General features: G+C 39.6%; 2 protein-coding genes across 2 annotated transcripts in view; one reads left to right on the top strand and one right to left on the bottom strand.

The window, feature by feature from the left end:
• The window catches only part of LOC110950830 (protein prune homolog 2-like), a 188,370-nt gene that overhangs the window by 155,229 nt on the left and 14,322 nt on the right, over positions 1-18,819 (top strand). The window lies entirely within an intron of this gene.
• The window catches only part of pcsk5b (proprotein convertase subtilisin/kexin type 5b), an 87,236-nt gene continuing 70,851 nt past the window's right edge, over positions 2,435-18,819 (bottom strand). The window contains exons 23-37 of the mRNA XM_022196414.2: positions 17,672-17,872; positions 15,905-15,973; positions 10,196-10,256; positions 9,960-10,105; positions 9,128-9,334; positions 8,669-8,752; positions 8,209-8,395; positions 7,905-8,119; positions 6,263-6,505; positions 5,916-6,149; positions 5,639-5,816; positions 5,339-5,556; positions 3,632-3,732; positions 3,280-3,490; positions 2,435-2,873 (exon numbers count right to left, since the gene is read on the bottom strand). Coding sequence (XP_022052106.2) covers positions 2,464-2,873; positions 3,280-3,490; positions 3,632-3,732; positions 5,339-5,556; positions 5,639-5,816; positions 5,916-6,149; positions 6,263-6,505; positions 7,905-8,119; positions 8,209-8,395; positions 8,669-8,752; positions 9,128-9,334; positions 9,960-10,105; positions 10,196-10,256; positions 15,905-15,973; positions 17,672-17,872 — 2,765 coding nt within the window. The 3' untranslated portion in view covers positions 2,435-2,463. The remainder of the gene's footprint in view (positions 2,874-3,279; positions 3,491-3,631; positions 3,733-5,338; positions 5,557-5,638; positions 5,817-5,915; positions 6,150-6,262; positions 6,506-7,904; positions 8,120-8,208; positions 8,396-8,668; positions 8,753-9,127; positions 9,335-9,959; positions 10,106-10,195; positions 10,257-15,904; positions 15,974-17,671; positions 17,873-18,819) is intronic.

Consider the following 18,819-nt stretch of genomic DNA (forward strand, 5'->3'; position numbering starts at 1 on the left):
CCCTAACAGTTGTTGTATACACAGTCTCTCCCATTTCAGCCACTGAAGTTTAAATTGACCACAATTCGGTGCAAATAAAAAAAAGCCATAAAAGGAGTCAAGCTTCCAAGGATGATGAATACTTTTTTTTATTGGCCCTGTATAACCTCAACACATCAAATTCACTCTGAACATGTTACTCAGCTCAACAGTCACATGCCTGTTAATTCACAGGTCGCAGCACATATCAGAGTCCAATGTTATTATGAAACAATCAACGTCAACGAAAAAAATATTATTTGTACTTGCACTTTCCAGTGGTTGTGAAGTAGATTGTTAGCGTCTTAAGGAGACAATACAAGCTAGATATGAAACTTTGAAGTCAAAACATTTAAGTAGAGCGAAAAGAAAATTATTTTATCGAAAACCTTGAGAAAATCACGTCACCCTCAATTTTGTGCTGTGTTTAAAGCAGATGTCTGAACAGACGCACACTACTTTTCTCTGTAGTCTAAACAAGAAAAAAAGAGTGAGTGAACTCTTTCTGTGTAAATCTCCTTGAATAGATCAAAAGTGTACCAGGGACTCAGATCTGACTGCTTTAGTGTGAGTTTTGCCTTGAATTTTCAAGGAACTCCACTACTGTGACACACAGTCCAGTTAAACAAAGAAACGGCACAATACTGCAGCGCAAAATGGTGAAACTACAATACCGATTACCAACTGATGCAGTAAGAGAGGAGGTATATCAGATAAGCATTCTGCCCAGCCTTGGAGAAACATTTGGTTTCTAGTTAAATGTAATCTTGTTTGTAATGTGTGCAAAGGTGAGTCTGAAAAATCAAAGTTATGTTGAGCTGAACTACGCTCCTGCAAAGATGAATGCTTTATTGTATCTTTTCTATAAATAGTATCATTTGACAATCATTACTAAATTGTTTTATTCTGTAACACTTTCTTCAATTGAAATGATTTATTCTAGAAAAAGCAAACAAACACTCGAAAATTCATGACTGTCATACACATTAGCTACATTAATCCTCTGAGGTTGGTGATTTAACAAAGAAGCCTAATTTGTTTATATGCCAATGAGACAGGTCCAATCAAAGGACTTGGCTGCATATTCTAACAGTAAACAGTTTTTCTTAATTTTAAGGCAGACGGCAAGACCAGAGGTAAGTTTATGTCTCAGATGACACTCACAATGACTTGATTAGCAAACTGAATCTCGATGACTTGTGCAGCTTCACAGAGTAAGTTGTACTGACACCAGGAATTTCACTGTATATTTCTAAGCTTTTTTTTTTAAAATCAATCCTTGTGATGATTTCGACCACTTGCAGGGAAAATATTGATTAGGCCAAGATATTGAGGTTTCAAAATTTAAAGCACAAAATGTTATTTTTGTTATAGCCATAACTCCTCTCAATATACACTGAATGCACCACAAAAATTAACTTATCACCCTGCTCTTCCTGCTAAATATACCAACATAATCTAAGGGACAAATTTTTTTTTAAACAAAAACAAGAAACATACAGTATATTGCCAAAAGTATTTGCTCACCTGCCTTGACTCGCATATGAATGTAAGTGACATCCCATTCCTAATCCATAGGGTTCAATATGACGTCGGTCCACCCTTTGCAGTTATAACAGCTTCAACTCTTCTGGGAAGGCTGTCCACAAGGTTTAGGAGTGTGTTTATGGGAATTTTTTGACCATTCTTCCAGAAGTGCATTTGTGAGGTCACACACTGATGTTGGACAGAAGGCTCTCAGTCTTCGCTCTAATTCATCCCAAAGGTGTTCTATCTGGTTGAGGTCAGGACTCTGTGCAGGCCAGTCAAGTTCATCCACACCATACTCTGTCGTCTATGTCTTTACGGACCTTGCTGAAGGGGCCAGCTCCAAACTGTTCCCACAAAGTTGGGAGCATGGAATTGTCCAAAATGTCTTGGTATGCTGAAGCATTCAGAGTTCCTTTCACTGGAACTAAGGGGCCAAACAGAAGGTCTACAGCGATTGACTTTGCAGAAAGTTGACGACCTCTTGACACTATGCGCCTCAGCATCCGCTGACCCCGCTCCATCAGTTCACGTGGCCTACCACTTGGTGACTGAGTTGCTGTCGTTCCCACACACTTCACTTTCTTATAATACAGCAGACAGTTGACTGTGGAATATTTAGGAGTGAGGAAATGTCACGACTGGATTTGTTGCACAGGTGGCATCCTATCACAGTTCCATGCTGGAATTCACTGAGCTCCTGAGAGCGACCCATTCTTTCACAAATGTTTGTAAAAGCAGTCTGCATGATCAGGTGCTTGATTGTATACACCTGTGGCCATGGAAGTGATTGGAACACCTGATTCTGATTATTTGGATGGGTGAGCGAATACTTTTGGCAATATAGTGTATTTCACAACATAGAGTTCAGTAATATGAATGGAAGAACTCCTTATGTACATTCAAGGTGCTTTCTTTTCAACTATATGAGTAGCTCTCGTCATCATACTCTAGCTCAATGTCATCTTCATCCAAGAGTCCGTATTTGAACTTCCGATACACCATTCCATCTTGTCCCATGTACACAATATCTTCATCTTCGTCTTCTTCATCATCTTCACATCCGATGATTCGGTCGCTGTACTCCCCAAACTCAGAGGTGGTGGATTGTAACGCAACACTTCCATTGGTGTCCACTTTCTCATAGCCTCCAGCTCTGGTTTTGTGTGCAATGGTGGCTGTTTTAGATCGAGCACTGAGAAAGCTGAAGAACCCTACGCCCACAATGAGGATGAGCAGAACACAAGTAGTGACAAAGATGCTGACTGTGCTGTCTTGAGCCTCATCGCCTTCCTTCACCACATAGTTGACACCCATGATGCACTCCACTGTAAAGAAAAAGAAGGAGCAGACTATTGCACATATGTAATGTTTGTTTGTAGTGAATTTCTGTTTGGTAGGAATAAGGTTTACAAGATTTTAGTTCAAATGAAATGTCTGTGGTGCTACATGCAAAGAAAGTTTGAAAAATTTCTTGGGATTTAACATCAGCATAAAATACTGGAAACATCCATTTGACAGGAAGAAGAAACTCGAGTCTGGTCTGTGGGAAACCTATCAATTAGATGAATTATACATTGCAACTGCAACAAATGGCTGAAGAAGGCTGGTGACTCATGCACACATAAACACTATTTTCAACAAATACAGTATCTATTCACAGACTTTGCATTGTCGTGATGATGCAAGGGGCATTAGTAAAATGTGTGTGCTTTGCTGGAAGTTTGTGTTTACTTATTGATGACTCGCAGTTGCAGCACTCCCAGGGTATCGGCTTATCATTGTGGCGCGACTCATTTCCACAGCAGCTCAAGCAGCGGCCGTCATCAGACACGAACGGGAGTATGTGGCACTCAGTGCAGTTCCACACGCTGGGACCACGACAGCTCAGGCAAGACGGGTCGCATGCTTTGCAGTTTGGTTTACTGTTCTTCAGCCCAGGGTCCTGAAGCAACAAAATAATACACAGCAGACTGAGTGCTACTTTCACACATTTGTTCTGTACATACTGCAACTGTAATATGCCATTCATCTTCTAATGAGGCAAATTTCAAAGCTCAGTTGAGTAAACACAAAACCCTGTCACCTGTGGAGCAGGGTAGAAGCCCACCATACATGGGTTAATACAGATGCCACCCATAAGAGTGAATCCATCATAGCAAGACCCGCAGGACAGAGCGCCTTCACCTGGAAAGAGAGAGATTTTGCACAGTAGGAAACATCAAGTCTTATCATGGCTAAACTGGATTGTCTGAATAAAAAGCGCATCAAGATGCACAGAAGAAATACATATGTTATGGTTTGGGAGGATGTGACATTATGATGACATTTATTTTAAGTGCAAAAAGACAGACACTTATTTGACAATGCAAAATGATTGCCTCCTATATACTATTTTAATTCACTTTGTTGTTGTTTTTAAATGTATCCCTACAAGAAACATAATTCTAATGGACATTCATTCTTGTTGCAGATTAAGAAGTAATGACAAAAGGCTCAGCTGCAGAAAGAGTTCTCCATCTTGCCCAGCAACAGGAGTTCAGCCCACAAGCAGCCAAGATCCAGTCTGAGGACTCCAAAAATGCCCCCAAGACAGCCTCTTTTCATTTGATCTGCCTCAAACCTGACACTGCATGTTCTGGGGTCCCTAGCAATATAGCTGTGAAGTTAGAAGTGGATCAAATGTTACTTTGTCGAGACATGCAAAGAACCTATGCACATGGACACATACAGAGATTCCTGGATTTATTACTTATTATTTCATTCCATCTCACATCATCTCCTATAATTCTGCTCGACCGTCTCTGATGAGCTTGAAACTTTTTAAAATCATAATTTATTCATATTTAAAATGGTATCTGTGGATTTTTAGATTGATATATAAAGCACATTCCGATGGTTTTTTTTTTTTAGATTTTTTAAAATTGCCATTGATCTAAATTCAGCATTTTTGCTCTCACATTTAAATTTAAGGCTATGCTAGCATGACAACATCTCAGGAAATATTAAAGATGAAAGCTTGAAATTTTCACTGTTATTTCTCATTATGCCATTGATTTCAGATCTGCAATGCAGGATAAGTAGAACAGACAATCTCTGATTAAGAGTGAGTTTAAATATGAAAAATAGTTTAAACCTGCATGAGAAGTTTCGAGCGTACATAACAAAAGATGAAACAAAAGTTAACTAGCGATATTGTTTTGAACCACATATAGTTGCATGTCAGATACATCCAAACACAGAGCAGAAATATAGAACACTTTTAATACGAAATACTTGGTCACAAAAATGAAAAAAGAGTTATTTTCAATGAACCTTCATAGCAGGTATGACAAGGTGGACCACAAAAACAAAGCACTCTTTGGATAGCCTGATTCAGGTAGATCAGACTGCTGGAAGTTCTTTTTTCTTTTTCTTTATTAATGGTTACTATTTTAAGCTTCTTTTTTCAAAAATATATGCATATTTTTCATTTTCAGACTCCACTTTGTAGGACTGTACTGTCAGCATACCGAACACACAACACCTCACATCTCTATACATATCCATATTTTGTGCTCAAAAAATTTCAGACCTGGTTGAGCAGAAGTTGTTCAAAAAATCTGATGAATTAAGATGGAATGATGCCTAGATGAGCTGTGATGATGTGGTATATCTGTTGTTTTGATCTAATGTGTATAATTGCAATTTATCCTTCAAACATCTTTTGATAGAAACTGTAACACAACAATTCATTCTCAACAACATGGAAATTGCACAAATAAAGTAACAAGCCAAGACAGGCTTCTTTTACCAGTGCAGTCCTTGCAGGTGGGGTGACACTTCTGACAGGTTTTGGACTGACTGTCTTGGTAGTAGCCTAGAGGGCATCTCTGCAGACACTGTCCCCACTGTCTCAGGTAGACATAACCCTCCCGGCAGCTCAGACAGTTCCTGTTACTATGACCCCAACAATTGCTACAAGACGGGTCACATCGTTCACAAAGCATGGTGGTCTTGTTGCCAAAGTGACTGAAATTCAGAGAGAACATCTGTTTAGTTGATGGAAGTAGAGGAGGGAGGGTGTTGTATCTGTTGCACTTGTTCTACTAACCTCTCTGAACAGGTTTCCACGCAGTTGATTCCTTGCTTGAAGAATCCCGGTTTACAGGTGACACACTCCACACTGTGATGGCCAACACATGACTGACAGGTGAAGTGGCAGCGCTCACACACACGAACGTCCTTGTCGGCATAGTAACCCACAGGACACTCCTGCACACACGTGTCATCTGATGGACACAGATGCAAAGTCAAGACTTCTGGAGAAGAAGTGTCCTTTTTGTAGATAAGAAGCATAAAAGAAAGACTGAAACACATGTTTGACTCACTCATTAGGAAGTACGGCTCATTGCAGCTGAGGCAGTGGTCTTTGCCTGGTCCAGAACAGCGATGGCAAAGTTTATGACATTGTTGGCACTCCCCACTCTGATCCATGTATGATTGCAAGGCGCATTGACGATACCACACACAGTGTCCGGTGGCATCTTTACGCCTGTCAGTGTCGCAGCTGAGGCAGGATGAGGGCTCATGACCTGAGCAGGTCAGACATGACCTGTCACAATCTGGGAAATAAGAGGTCATCAGACACAACCAACTAGAAAGGTGGAAAACCCTCAAATAATTGCATTTATTATATTATTATTGCATGATTACATGAGGTTTCCACCTTTCCTACCTCTGCATTCATTGGTTGTCTTATCATAGTAAGTGCCACTGGGACACTTAGGCAGACACTCTCCTTTGTAACGGACAGCTTTTTTGTTGCGACACTCAATGCAGTCATCAAATCCTGGTCCATCACATGCGCCACAGTCAGCATGACAACGCACACACTCATCTTGCTTGTCATTAGCAAAATAGCCGCCAGGACAATCATCCACGCACGTCCCATTATGGAGGAAGTGGTAATGTGCACACTCTGGGACAGAGGAGAAAAAGATATTCAAGATAACACCAACAACTGAAATCTAAGTAAAAAACTTTGACTTTTCTGCTTGCTATTGACTTAAAGTGCATCATAAACCCATAAAAAAAATTCAAGAATTGTTGTGAAGCTTCTCTAAATAAGAAATATTTTACAGCTGACTTTAATTGTTTATAAGTTGCTTTAATTTCTCCATCCATCCACCAGTTACATACACCTGCTTTACTCTGGGGAGGGTCATGTGGGGCTGGAGCTTATCTCAGCTGATGTTGGGGCCAACACAAAGAGACAAACAATCATCATTTTTAGACTTACAGCCAATTTAGAATCACCGATGCATGTCTTGGAGGGTGGAGAGTACCCCACAGGTACAGAAAAAACACGCAAACTACCTGAAGAAAGCCCTCAGTCAAACGGCAGGTTCAAATCCAGAAATTTCTAACTGGGAGACTACAGTGTTAAACTCAAAACCACTTTGCCACCCAGCTTTTTAATTTGTGCTTCTTTTTTGTATATTTACAGTGACAACTTTGAAAAAAAATTCAGCAGCCCAGACTAAACGTAATTTTCCAAAATCAATGTAAAGACAAAAAACTGAAGGTTTCATCTATTTGTTGTTATTTCGCTTTTTAATAATTTTGTTTTTAAAAATCGTCTTCATGTCCACACACAGCACACACATTTCCTACACACCCTACTGTTCTTCTTATCGCCTTTGCGTGCTCATGTAATCACTACTAATATAATAGAAGAAAATCCAATAAACTTAGAGAAATCCTCATTTATGTCATGTCAAATCACTTCCTGTCTTTTTTCTTTGTATTGCAGTACTAATATGTGGTGGATATTGTGAATTTCAGACATAAAGCTGTATCACATGTCTGTCTAAAGTAAATACATTTTATGATAGTACTCAAAGGTACTACTAATAAAACCAGTCTGTCCCAGACAAAAGTAACTATTTTCAGTCCAAGGAGCAGAGACAGAAGCACTCTGCACCTCCTCTTCCTCTTCTATTAAGCTACTTTTCAATTTAATTCAATTATATTTTATCTATCTATCTATCTATCTATCTATCTATCTATCTATCTATCTATCTATCTATCTATCTATCTATCTATCTATATATATATATATATATATATATATATATATATATATACATATATATCTATATATATATATATATATAGCACCACTTCACAACATATGCCATCTTATAGAACTTAACATAGTAAGGTGAAGCCCTTATACATTTCAAACAGAGAATCCAAAGGGAACAGAGAATCCCTTTGGATTCCCTTTGAGCAAGCAGTTGGCTACAGTGGGAAGAAACTGGCATCCCTTTAATCCTCCACTCCACGTCCTTCATTCCTCCATCCAGCGTACTTACTCTCGCACAGGCCATCCTGATTACACTTGACGCAGTGAGTAGGGCAGTGATGGCATTCTGTGTCGGTCGCATAATAGCCCTCTGGACAGTAGGATCTGCAGGAGTGATCCAACAGCAAGAACCGTTCCTCACAGCTCAGACAGCGGGTAGGTTTTTCCTCACAGGATTCACATTCTGGGGAGCACATCTGGCATACATCATCTTGAGGAAACCCTCTGTGAAAGAAGCACAGAGAAGTATCACTGTTGGTGGTCTATGGCAGGTTTCTGGGCAATTCAAGAAATGAGAAAACAGGACAAAGCACCTCCGACACTCCACCACACACACTCCATTTTGCAGATAAAGTCCACTGCGACACCGCTGGCACAGTTTGGCCTCCTGGCAGCTGACACACCCTTCCAGACAGTCCTCACACCGGCCAGACGTCTTGTTGGCAAACGTACCAGACGGACAGCGAGACAAACAAGTCTGCTGAGCAGTCAAAAAATGACCTAAAAGTGAAATGATCCAAGAAGAAAATACACAGGATACATAAAGGTCAACATCTGGGGTCAGTATGGAGGTTTCTAGTGACTTTCTGTTACGTTGTTCCATGTAAACCATGGCATGACATGAGACCAAGGTTGATGTCATTCTCCCTGCTCACAACACTTGCTGATGAAAATACATGCGCTTTGATAGAATCTTTTTTAAAACACTGAAGACAAAACTAAATATTTTTTAGTATCACACTCTAACACAATATACAGACAGGAAATGTTTACCTGGGTAGCAGCTGCTGCAGTCCACTCTGTCTTCACCAATGCAAGTCTTACAGGAGGAGTGGCACAGCTCACATGTGTCCTTACCTGGTGGCATAAAGCAGGACAAAACAGTGAGACAAAGATGACATTAAAGAGAAGAAAAATGAAAGGGAAAGATTTACTGAGCATAGGCATGTGGCATGGAATGAAAAAACGCCTAAAGTTACTAAGTACAGAACAACAGACAACATATATGTCACTGCAACATGTTTCAGTAGTTGCAGCTGATTTCAATTTTCCAGCTTCGTATGGGATTGATGTTTATGTGATGAAATCGATAAAAAGTCACATTTTACATGTACAAGCAGAGAAATGATTCAGTTTCTTAGTATTTTATTACCCAGATCAAAAGGTTAGAGGTAGGTCACGCTGGTGACATTTAAGACTGAGGTAAAATGAACTTATGTTAAAATGCCTTACTGTTTCTGAAGTGATTCTCAGGACAAGCGGCCATCAGGCTGCCGTCTAAACACTTCCCGTCTTTCAGCGTGAAGCCATCTTCGCAGGAGTCACAGTCGTCATATTGTGGCCCTCCACAAGCGCGACAGCTGCGGTGACAAGGTTCACACTCCTGGCTCTCCTCATCCACAAAGAAACCTTCCACACAGTGATCCACACACTCTCCCTCTGGACACACATATACATTCTTTGTTTCTTCATGTAAACTGATTTTTTTTTTTTGAATGAAAGACATAATCTTTGTGCCTTGGATGATAGCGGTCACGGAGGTTAACAAACATACGGTTTTACTATGGTGTAGACACTGAAAATACCATCTGGAAAATGTGGTAAATGAAAGTGTTTTTTAATCCAAATCAGATGCGATTCAGTTCCCCTAAGAAATGGAATAGCTAATGATTTAGAAAACAGTGCAATAACGCTGAAATCAATATTTCTGGTGAAGTGTCAGCTTCTTCGAGTGCCTCAGTCTAAGGATATTATGCATATCAATTCAATTCAGAAAACTCTATTTGTCTCCTGGGGGCAGTTTAAGGCACATAGAGCAGTTGGACAGTAGCAACAACTGTACTATAGTAGTAGCAGGCATGTGGTAGTTAAAATAGGATACAAATCGAATTAAAAATAGAAAAATAAAAATTTAAATATCACACTGACATTAATGTACATTCTGTGCTAAAATGCTACAGAGGTGCAAGATGCCTGTACATGAATTTAGCATCATGGATAAATAAAGAAGCAGCACATGATATTCACACCACAACACCCAAAATAATAATTTGTCAAAGGCTACCTGAAACATAGAATCCCTCTTTACACCAGTAGCACTGGGACTTGTCACAGTTTGCACAATGTTTGTCTTCACAAGGATCACAAGTCATGGTGTCGTTCACACTGTAGGTCTGATCTGGACAAGACAGATGACAGTTATCTCCTAACCTGGTAGAGAGAAAAGGAGCAAGGTCAGTAGGACGGTAAAGGAATATGGGGGATGTAACTCAATGAAACACTCATCTGAAAAACCCTTACTGGTAGTAACCATGTTCACATTTGAGGCAAACCGTTTTCTGCTCTTCATCTCCTGAATCATCTGCAAAGGGTAGAAATATAAACAAGTCATTAACAGCAGATTTGAATTCCGGATTGCATTCAATGGTTCTGTTTGTGATCACAAACTCAGGCAAAAAAAAGATGGATAAGTCTCAACATTAACTGTTGCAGTTTTTGATCAAATATTTTTTAAATATGATGCTGTAGTTTTTAACCTTTTAGCATGTGAGGTGAAGCAGCAGTAGTCAGTTTATAGATTAAAGACAGTGCCCTCTATTTTCTCTATGGCAAAAAGGTTTAAAAAAAAATCAAATCTGTATAAAGATGATATTACTGTTGTAGTTAACTGGTTAAGGTTTGTATATTTAGCATGTCATCGACATTGCACCCAAAGGCAGCACTGTAGTTTTCACAAACCCAGTTTTCTGGAACACCAGCAGGAGGCACTCTGACAACACGCAATAAATGTGGTCAGTTCCCTGTGGTGCTGAATGGCTCAGATCAATCATCACCTGAGTGTGATCGGTTTAGGACTAAATCTAACAGAGGGGTCTCCTAAAAAACGCACAAGTCAAATCGTTTTTTTCGCCATTTTAGTTCACACCTATGACATCAGTTCATCAGTCAGTTTCTCTCATCTCAAAGAAGACATATGCTGCTGCTGTACTCTAGTGTGTGTGTGTGTGTGTGTGTGTGTGTGTGTGTGTGTGTGTGTGTGTGTGTGTGTGTGTGTGTGCGCGTGCGTGCGTGCGTGCGTGCGTGTGCGCGCGCGCGTGTGTGTGTGCGTTGTGTGCGTGTGTGTGTGTGTGTATGATTTTCTGCATTGTTTGTTGAGCTTTCACTGCAGGTGTACTTCAGTTAAACACAAAAACGAACATAATGTGAGTGAGAAGTTGTGATATTTGCTAGGTTCTCTGTTTGTTTATTCATTTATTTTGCCATAGGACACCAGAGAACATATGCAGAGGTTATTAATAAGTAATTCAGGTGAGCGAGAGAGACACACACATCAAAGAAGGAAAGCTCATTTCCTCCCAAGCTAATTAATTCCTGCTGTCAATCAAAACCATCCAGCTGGTAACTGAGGGAGAGTCACGCTGTCATCCCTTAGTCCAACGATGTCAAGACATCTCCAAGGACAGAGAGAGCAAGAAGAGGGGGGGCAAGAGGAAAAGAAAGACGGGAAAGACAGAGAGAGAGAGAGAGAGAGAGAGAGCGTAAAGGATGGGAAAAGGGGGTTGCTTAAAAAGCTGCTTCTGCAGACTTTCCCTTGGGACATTCATCCTCTCTAGAAAAGCCTCCGTCGACCCCCACACCCCATTCCTCTGGCTGTCTCCTTCCAGCACCCACAACTTAACACTGCACTGGTTTGCACTTCAATGCAGTCGACAAGCCACTACCTGTGAAAGCAATTACTCATACAGAGAGAGACTGGGAGAAAGGGAAGGTGGGAGGGACAGAGGTATAGAAGAAGAGAGAGCGAGCGAGGAGCCGGAAATCATGCCTTCAGGCTGTGTCTATGTGAGAGAGAAAATAGCGCCCGCATAAATATTAACTGCAAGCCAGGGGAGGGGGGGACTTCAACAGAATTTAAACTGGTGCACACATCCTGAAGTATTCACTTGTGGAATGTGCAAGCACTCACACATTCACAGTGTATGTGCACTCCCAAGCTACATATTATGTTAGCATTTTGCAGGACACATATGATAAACATGCACATAACCGGAGATTTGCACTCATTCTCAGTAAAACTTTAGTCAGAGTCAAAACACAGTCAGTAATGGATGACCTCAGTTTTAATATCAGCTCAAATCATCACTTTACCGTAATCGTATGTTTATCAAGAAATTTTTGAGAAGTGCAGTGCTGATGTAGAAAAAGGAAATAAATGTGCGAATATAATGAATCAAAAGAAAAAGACATTTTTGCTTTAAGCACGGAAATGGGCTTCACTTTATTAAAACAGAGCTTTAGTGTGCTAACAGTCTCTGAGCAGCGAAAGTGAAGCTTCACAGTAAAGGAGGAAGGCATCACTGCTATTTTCAAGGAAAGATCAAGCTGATATTCAGAAGGAGAGAGGAAATGCATTGTGCAGTTTGTGAGAAGCCTCTTTGAAACGAAAAGGTGATGTACAGGAGTTTAGTGATGAAAGCGAAGATAGGACACAGACACCATGTGAAGTAATTTTTTTACGTTAGCAGAATTACAATAAAGCACACAGACTGACTAGAAGTATGTCAACAGTGTCGGCCAGAAACAGAAAAAGTCACAGATCCACGTGCCAAAGAGGACCAAGATGAATGTCTTTTAGGTTAAAGACAGCATCAGGTGACTTCAGCGGCTGGCAAGAGATCTTACCAAGACATGCATGAGTGCCATCACTGAAATTATCCAGAACCAGAAACACGACTCATCCAATTATAAAACATTTTCAAACCTCTAGCCAGTGATTAAGAAGTGACGTATGCCGAGAGGATTAAAGGGTATAAAACTGATGATGAGTGGAAAAGAAGTGTTGAATTAATTTGATGGGGAAGATAGAACAAAGAAGAGGCGGCTGCATCTTATCACAGACTGTCAGGCTGGCAAATTCATTGATAGAACTCATTCAACAGACATGAAAACACATGCAGCTCATTTACTAACTTGTAAGCCTAATAGTACAGGCAAATGAAAACAAAACCCAACACAAGAACAAATGTTGGCTTCAGAACAGTTTTGTAGTCTTCTGTTGGCTTTTTGAAATTAATAACCAGCCTGGTCTATTAATTTGAATCTTTTTTTTTTTTTACAGACATGGCCTTCAAAATATAATATTCCAATTGTATGGATGTCTTTCTTTTAATAAATCACACTTCTGGTTGTAATCCTAACAGAGCCAACAGACAAGTACGAACCAGATCAAACAATTTCACATTTTTCCACACGAAATGTCTAAAATTTGATTTCATAAGCCTAAAAAAAATTGAGGATGACACCTAGTATAAGCACACACATAAACATATAAGATACCGGGTTCAGACACAACACAGTTTCATCTTTACTTTGCAGCCAATCATGTCAAATCTCTAATCTGCTGACTGACTTGTTTAGCCTGCAGAGTTATGATTACTACGAGCAGATAGGTGTCAGGGAGGCTGTGGTGGGAGCCGGAGTGAAGAAAGATATTCCACCCAGAACGCATAATGACATAATAACGGTCTGTCTCCACCTCAGACTAGTTCAGTTCACAATAACAACTTTCAATGGTATGTCGATAATCATCTTGCGGAGGAGGAAGTCTTTTCGTCTTTCTGTGACTTGTGCTGACAGGGTGAGGTGTAAGAGCACAAGGAATGAGATGTGCTCATACACAGTGTGGAGAGAAAAAAACAGCAAGTCAAAACACCATTTAGAAAAATCGGTTTAGGTGTTCTAAGTTGATTTGCACAACGAAATGCTCAGTAATTGCAGAACACCTTACATTTTAACAACTTAGCTCATTTGTTGGGCTCATTTAAGTTCATTTATGTATCTGCTGTAATGGGGAGGCTGCAGCAAAGAGTGAGGGGCTACAGCAATCAATGGCAACATCGTTAGCAAATGCAGAAGCACCGCCTTGCACCTACATTATACAACTGAAGAGAATGCACCCCTGTGCAGCATCACTTAATCGTCAAATGATTCTCAATTATATCACCTCGAAGTTGAACATTAGGGGATTTGTATACATGTAAAACTTAAACAAACCAGATAAGATTTTACTCAAGTAGTTCACCTTTCCTGCTGAAATTCAAATCTTTTTTTTCAATAATTTGTATGCCCACATTTATTTATGATGACAGACTTAATCCTCTTTGGCTTGAAGGATACCAGAGTTGCATAAATTTCTCAAGAACTGCTCTGCTCTTATTCAGAGACTACTTTTTCAGCAGTTCTTTGCTGGAGGGGTTGTGTTGCACTGTCTTTCTCTTTAAAATAGCCCAAAGGTGTTATTGGATCTAACAAAATACTTGGCCGGGTTATCGTTTTCAAGTTTTTTCCTTTGTAAAGCTGTGGATCGCTGTGGATTTCTAACGTGTTGGAATATTCCTCCTCTGCAAAGCCCCTGCAGTGTGGAAATCATTTTGTCAGACAGTGTTTAGGTACATCCACAGACATTCATGGTACTATCTGTAAAACGTATTATCTCCTACACCTTCAGTGCTCATGTAGCCCTGTATCATCACACTCCCACCTCCGTGTTACACTGTTAGGACTATGTGTTCACTGGAGTAGTCCTGGACAGGTTTTTGCCCAACATGCTGAACCTAATTCAGTCAAACTATTTTATCTGGGTCTCATCTAACCAAAGAATGTGCTCCCAACTTCAATCAGGCCTCTTTTAACGTTCTTCAACAAAGTTAATCTTGAAGTTTTGTGTCAAAGAACCAGCGAGGGAGTTTTCTTAGATGTCAACTTCTATTGAAGCAGTTTGTAGACGCTGAACTGCTGTCCTTCACTGTCAGAGCTGTCACTGAAACTCTGATTACACTCCTGTGCAACATGCAAAGCATGTGCCTGTCTGTTTTCCATAGTTAGATTGTATATGTGTCACGTCTGTCACATTGTTTTAAGACAACGGCCACTCCAGCTCTGATAAGTGGTACTAATCTCAATGCCAACCCTGAACCACTCTATACATTGTGCATGCTTTATATTGCATACCTGATTATGTCTCATTCAAAAAAGGTTGTTCTCTGTTTCATTGCATCGGCTACATATCTCATGTTTTTGAAAAGTCAGTAACTTTGTATTTAGTGTTAAATAACCGTATTTGCACTAAGCTTTGGTTGGCTGTCATTCTAAAACTATGGTTCACTTTAAACATGATCTTTACACATATCTGTAGGTGTGAATAGTACATGAACATGAATTTTCCTTTCATACCTTGTTGGCCTTGTTTAAATTCATGTGTATATTTTGTGTAAGTACAAACAAGTAAACACTGGAGTCAACATTTTTGTATGCGTTCACACACTTGACCAATAAAGCTGATTTTGATTGTGATTTTGATTCTGATGACTTGTTCTTTAGCTATTGATTCCTGCTGCAACTGTGTTTTGAATAATTTTTGAGGTGGTAACCAACATTCTGCAATCATTTTCTGCCTTTGTGAGGTTTCGTAATCTGATTTTTCAGTTTCTCTGGCAGTTAGCTTTGCATCAGGAGCCATGATGCAAACATAAAGATATAAACAACGCATCGGTCTAAAACTGAGGATGTTTTGCATTGGCAGGTCATTTTATAACCATGTTCATGCAGTTAGCTAAGATGACCTTGTGTTTCTAATTTTGCTTCAGTAATGACATGCGTACTCATTTTTTTGCAGTGAGTTTCTGCTTTGAGCCTGTGTTTGCAGTATAGCAAAGTACATGCTGATTGTTCATAAGAGGAAATACTCTGTCAACTCAGAAATAATGCAAGATGATACAATTTTGAATGATTTCACACTGAAGTGATATTGTGCTGGGGTGTACTCACTTCAGTCGTATACTTTATACCGGCAACCACTCAGATTCTAATAACTGATTTTTGATTATGAGATGGGTCATGTGAGTGCTCCTTCTCCTGACATTGTAGTACACTTGGTTTTATTTCTAAAGTTTGGTTAATGGGGAAAAAGTTAGATAGAAAGAGAGAAATGAAAAGATGCTGTTTATTTACCACGTTTGCATTGCTCACAACCCTCATCGCAGTGGAGACAGTCTTCGTTCTCCTCATCTTGAACCTCACCTGATGCACACAGAAGATAAAATTGTGAATTAAAAGAAATGCACATGAAAGAAAGGGCAGTGAAATGACAGACAGACAAAAAAAAAACAGAGAAAAATACTCAAAGCTACTTTTCAAATCTGCACGTGTTTTGTCTGTCACAAGAAATGTGTCACAATGTTTTTAAATGGAGCACAATATATCTTACAGACATGACAATCAAATTACTACCTGTCTCAGAAATTGACAGTGTAATCATCAATCAACAGGATAGCGTCGCTCCGCCAGAGCCTGTCATATTTTAGAATTACATATTTAGTCATCGTCGTTTTATTTCTTTCAAAAAATCTGAGCTTCACTGTGTCTTATGTTTACAGGAAGAGAAGAGAAGAGAAGAGAAGAGAAGAGAAGAGAAGAGAAGAGAAGAGAAGAGAAGAGAAGAAGAGAAGAGAAGAGAAGAGAAGAGAAGAGAAGAGAAGAGAAGAGAAGAGAAGAGAAGAGAAGAGAAGAGAAGAGAAGAGAAGAGAAGAGAAGAGAAGAGGAAAAAACACTAAATCCATAGCAGGCCTCTATGGGGTTTGTTGAAACTTCCCGCCACATGTGATAAAAATTTGGTCTTTTACTCCCCCTCATATACCTTATTTCCTCACATACAAACTGTCATCATTACTCTTCACCATTGTTTCACATTCTCTGGTGAAAGAAGTGCCCACATCCACCTCTGCTCTTTATCTCAAATATCTCAAAAACCACAACATCTCACTCACAACACCTCAGCTCTTTCTCAATTCTCCTTTGGCTGGCATCCCCATTTGAAGTGCAATGTGTTCATCTTTCACAATCTCTCTCCAAGGATTAAAATATGTTCCTCAGTTGAATGAAGTAGAAACAAGAAGTAAACGCTAGAAGACACAGGCACAGATCAGGCCCAGGTAAATTAACAGTGACTGCATTTGTCTGATTGTTTCTTTATCTTAATAAATAGTTAGTATTTACCTAAAGCAATAGTAAACATGCATTAATAGAACTCATATGCAATGTTTTTGTATTTCTGTTTTGGCGTTTTTGCCTCTTCTTTCAACACAGTTTTGTAATTAATTTATGTAACTTGTATTATTCCTTTATGAACATTAAAAGGAATGACCTGTATCACCTCACTGACATGTAACATTATGAACGAACCTTCAAATGCCCCTTGATTCACTTGTGAAATATTATTGAAATGTTCAGAGGCTTAAAATTCCTCCTCTGAACTACACATTTTTTACAGCTGGCACTGAAATTCAAATACCTTTATAAGTAGTAGAACTTGTGCTGCACAGAGTGTCCTAGTTCAAAGTGAAAAAGTAATTCCATTATAGAAGTATTTCTATTAAACTGTCGATTGAAGTTCTGTGTGTCATATTTGAATTTTAATACTTTCTTTTAAATGGGGTCACTGTGCTACATGTTGGCTCCCAGAGGTGACGTTTGCCAAATTCAGGCCAGCTCTGTGACACTGGTTCTGAGTGACAGTAGCAGCTATTATAGAGTCCTTCTAAAAAACACTTAATTTATTCACCAGCAGCGAGATGCAGATGGCATATTTGTTAATTATGCATATTTTACTTGATACAACAGTACCTATGGTGGTGAACGCTGCTGCAAAATTAACAAAATGTGCATTTCAAAGGGACATCACCTGCCAAAGACCACAGAACAAAGAGTTTCGTGTCCCACCTGCGCTGCACTTCAGTGGGATGCAGAGGCCATTTTTGACGTTGTATCCTGGGCGGCACTCGAGGCAGAGATTTGCTGCAGCGCAGATGAAGCACTCTGCAGCACAGGCTTCACAGCACTTCCTCGCAGAGCCGAAGAACCCCTCTGGACAGACGTCCAGGCACTGACCCTTAAAGAGGTACCTGGAGTCGCCAAACTTATCTGGGTAGAGGAAGAAAGAGAAAGAAATCTGTTTTCTCAAGGGAAAAGAAGTCTGGAAAGTGAAAAACAAGGACTGTTGATGTGCGGCACATTCAAAACACTATGCAGACATATTCAGAGGAGTCAGACGTGGGTTTGGACAAAGCATTTTCTTTTTCACTTTTAAAAAGCCAGAAAGAACATTTGGCACAATCGGATGGATGGATGGATGGATGGATGGATGGATGGATGGATGGATGGATGGATGGATGGATGGATGGATGGATGGATGGATGGATGGATGGATGGATGGATGGATAGATAGATAGATAGATAGATAGATAGATAGATAGATAGATAGATAGATAGATAGATAGATAGATATTACAAATGGGATTTATTCTTTTGATTTTTTCTAGATTTTTGCTCAGTGTTTCCACATCAATCATGTGAACAGTGGTGATTAATTTCAACCATCCAATTGAACCTATTTTGTTTGACTTGAATTAAATATTTGCATTCAAAACTGAAATTACACTCTGTGGTGGCTACATATTCACAGTCAGGTACTCAGTTGCTCATGAAATCCAAATCATCTTGTTTGTTGTAGAGTCTGCCATGGAGATGAAGAAAAACGTTTGTACTAATGCCTGAGCATGAGTGTGTGCATCAGTATCTTGAAACACTTTGATATTTTCCATATTCCATCTTATTTTTATTTATATTCTCTGTTCCCTCTCTTTCCTCGTTCCCTACTTTGATCCCCATTGCAGCTCTTTCTCTTTTTCCTCTCTGATAGCAGCTGTAATGCAAAAAATTACAATCAAAGGTCAGTATCAAGGATGGTTCTCTCAGTATGTAGCAGCATGTATGTATGTGTGTATGTGTGCGTGTGTGTGTGTGTGTGTGTGTGTGTGTATGTGTGTGTGTGTGACTGGCCAAGATAAGAGCGCTTGTTTTGAGAGAGA

Source organism: Acanthochromis polyacanthus, chromosome 7 (assembly GCF_021347895.1).
Source record: "Acanthochromis polyacanthus isolate Apoly-LR-REF ecotype Palm Island chromosome 7, KAUST_Apoly_ChrSc, whole genome shotgun sequence".
NCBI lineage: Eukaryota > Metazoa > Chordata > Actinopteri > Pomacentridae > Acanthochromis > Acanthochromis polyacanthus.